This window comes from Alligator sinensis, unplaced genomic scaffold (genome assembly GCF_000455745.1).
Source record: "Alligator sinensis unplaced genomic scaffold, ASM45574v1 scaffold169_2, whole genome shotgun sequence".
Classification (NCBI taxonomy): domain Eukaryota; kingdom Metazoa; phylum Chordata; order Crocodylia; family Alligatoridae; genus Alligator; species Alligator sinensis.
Window position 1 is genome coordinate 2558924 of NW_005842077.1, and position 2530 is coordinate 2561453.

Consider the following 2530-nt stretch of genomic DNA (forward strand, 5'->3'; position numbering starts at 1 on the left):
TCCAGCCTTGCCTCACTGTCATGTGGATTAAGGGCCCCCTCAACCCCCCGCCACATTTTAAAATGGCTGTGGAGGTGCTTTAACTAAAGCTCATTGAATAAACTTCAGTTAAAGTGCTCCAATGGCAATGTTAAAATATGGGGTGCTTAATACATGTGACGATCAGCCGTTTTAATTAGAGTGGCTCTTGGGGAACCACTCTAATTTAAACAGCTCCTCCCTATCCCTGGTATGTGTATAGGCAACCTTGCTTTAAAAAATGTTAGCCCTAAACCATCATTTTGGGTGTGTGATCCCAATTCTCCAACTAATTGTCAAGGAGAAAAGAATTGTTATTGTCTGCATGACTTCCCTTACTTTCCCGAAAACAAACGTCACAGTAATCTCCCCTTCCAACTGGCTGGGTCATTTTGCAAGCAAATCTCCTAGCATAACAGAGTGGGAGAAGGGGGAAGATGCATCTTCTTCTCCCTGACCAGGTCTACTCTTGCCTCTTTGGCTGGTACAGCTGTGGCCATTGCGCACAGGACTGATGATTATAGGTTTTTAGCTTTTGATGCTGGCTGACACCAGAGCATCATCTCCATCCTATTGACAAAGAAAGGATTTTTGGCAAAACTAATTTGCGTGAAGGAAAGTGTCCCTTTAGCAGTACTAGGTGCCTCAGCCCAGAATGCTGGCCTGGAGAGCTCTCCCCTTTTTGCTGTGCTAGGAAACCTTTCCTCTGTAGCCGGGCCACAGGGTTTGGCTCCAGCAGAGCTGCTAGTGGGTGGTGATGAATGAGACCAATGGAAATCAAAAGAATCCTTTTCCTCCATTTCAGGTTTTTCCGCCAGTGATGCCTCTACAGGGAGATGCCTGGTGGACCAAGCTCAGGGCAATCTTGGCCCAGGGTTTGGCCAGGCAGACATGGACCTTGACATTACTGTGAGCCTTCTGCTGGAGAGACTCCAACAGGAGGAGGTAGGGAAATGGCTCTGTATCACACGGCTGCTCTAAGCATTTTCTTCCAAGCTGTGCAGCATGGGACCCCAAGTAAAACAAGTCTTTTTCCATCTGCTGTGTCTTTTCCATTCCTCCTCTCCTATTAAAGGTCCCAATACAACATGCCCTTGTTATATTGTGATGTCACGATGATATGAGGGCATGCTCACATGGGCATCATCTCCCCCGTCCCAGTGGATGATAGATATGGTATAAGCCACATTCAAACAAGCCCTCGCCCTACAGATAATGCTGTGAGCCTCTTTAGTGTCTTCCTCCAAGTATCTCACAGCACTGAGGTATGAAATCTAGTTTCCCAGCAGCCTTGTGAGACTGGAAAGCCTCAGCCCAGGAAGTGAAGTGACTTGCCCACTGTCCCCCAGCAAGTCAGGAAAAGAACTGGGAATACAGCCAAGGGTGCTGAGCCTTTGTCTAGAGACCCTGGGCAACACATTTTCCCTGCCTGATTTGCTGTCATCCAAGTATGACTCGGCTGGCTTAGCACAACCTGGTTCACAAGTATTTCAACTCCCTTCTTCATTCAGTGACAGAACTAATCACACAATGGTTTTTGGCAACATCTTGCCCAGCAAAGTCCTGCTAAATTTGCTGCTCAGGATCACCCGGCAGCTCCTTGTCACTCCCCTGGCGTCCCCCTCTCTGAAAGAAATGCAAGTCACTCCCACCTCCCCAGTGCACTGGGGTGACAGTGCCTGTGATGCATCTGACTGCTTTTCTGATCATATTTCTGTGTCTCCCACCAGTCTGTTACATTGTGCCCTCACAGTGCCTGACACTCCTCCCTTGTCAGTGCCAGCTGTGAACATCTGCATGAGAGGACAAACGCAAGACACGCTGGGTTGTGTTCCTGTCCAGGAGCAAGGTCCCCACTAGCATGGCTGTAGAAGAATCCCTGGGTAGCTGATGTCCAACATCATAGTCCTGGATGATCTGGCACTGGTCCCAAAGGAAACCCATTGTTCTCTTTCTCGGTGTGTTCCCAGGAGACGAGAGTAACCATTTACTCCAGCCTGCAGGAAGTCTTGCAGGGGGACATAAAGAGCCTGGATAGGAACCTTGTCAGGAGGATCATCCACTTGGCCTCCAAAGACATGAGGGAGACCCAGGTGAGTGAGCTCTGCCCAGTTTCTCCTCACAAGACTTTACTCTATGCATAGTTTGTTTGGTCCAATGTAGCTTGGGCCTATGGTGTATCTCCTGCATGGACCCTGGTTAGAGGCTGCAGGCTTGCTCAAGACAAATCTCCTCCAGATGTTTCTGGAGAGCAGGGACACGATCCAGCCCAGTGTTGAGCGCCTCTGAAACATGGGGCAGCTCGTCTGCTGAGAAAGACCAGAGTGCATAGGTGCTTTGCTGGGGACAGCATTGTCCTGGAAGCTTCCTGGTCCATGCTGAAGCTGTGTGCTACAGCCCAGGTGAATTCTGCAGTTGGCCAGCCAACCAGAGCCGAAACATGGTTCAGCCAAGTGTTTCAGTGGGCATTTATGAGTGAGGGGTCTCATGCAAGGAATTATTAGGGGCATGT

At 49.4% G+C, this 2530-nt stretch overlaps 1 protein-coding gene across 1 annotated transcript in view; it reads left to right on the forward strand.

The window, feature by feature from the left end:
* The window catches only part of LOC112550316 (maestro heat-like repeat-containing protein family member 2A), a 5116-nt gene that overhangs the window by 442 nt on the left and 2144 nt on the right, over positions 1 to 2530 (forward strand). The window contains exons 2-3 of the mRNA XM_025204326.1: positions 824 to 963; positions 1989 to 2111. Of these exons, the coding sequence (XP_025060111.1) occupies positions 824 to 963; positions 1989 to 2111 (263 nt within the window). The remainder of the gene's footprint in view (positions 1 to 823; positions 964 to 1988; positions 2112 to 2530) is intronic.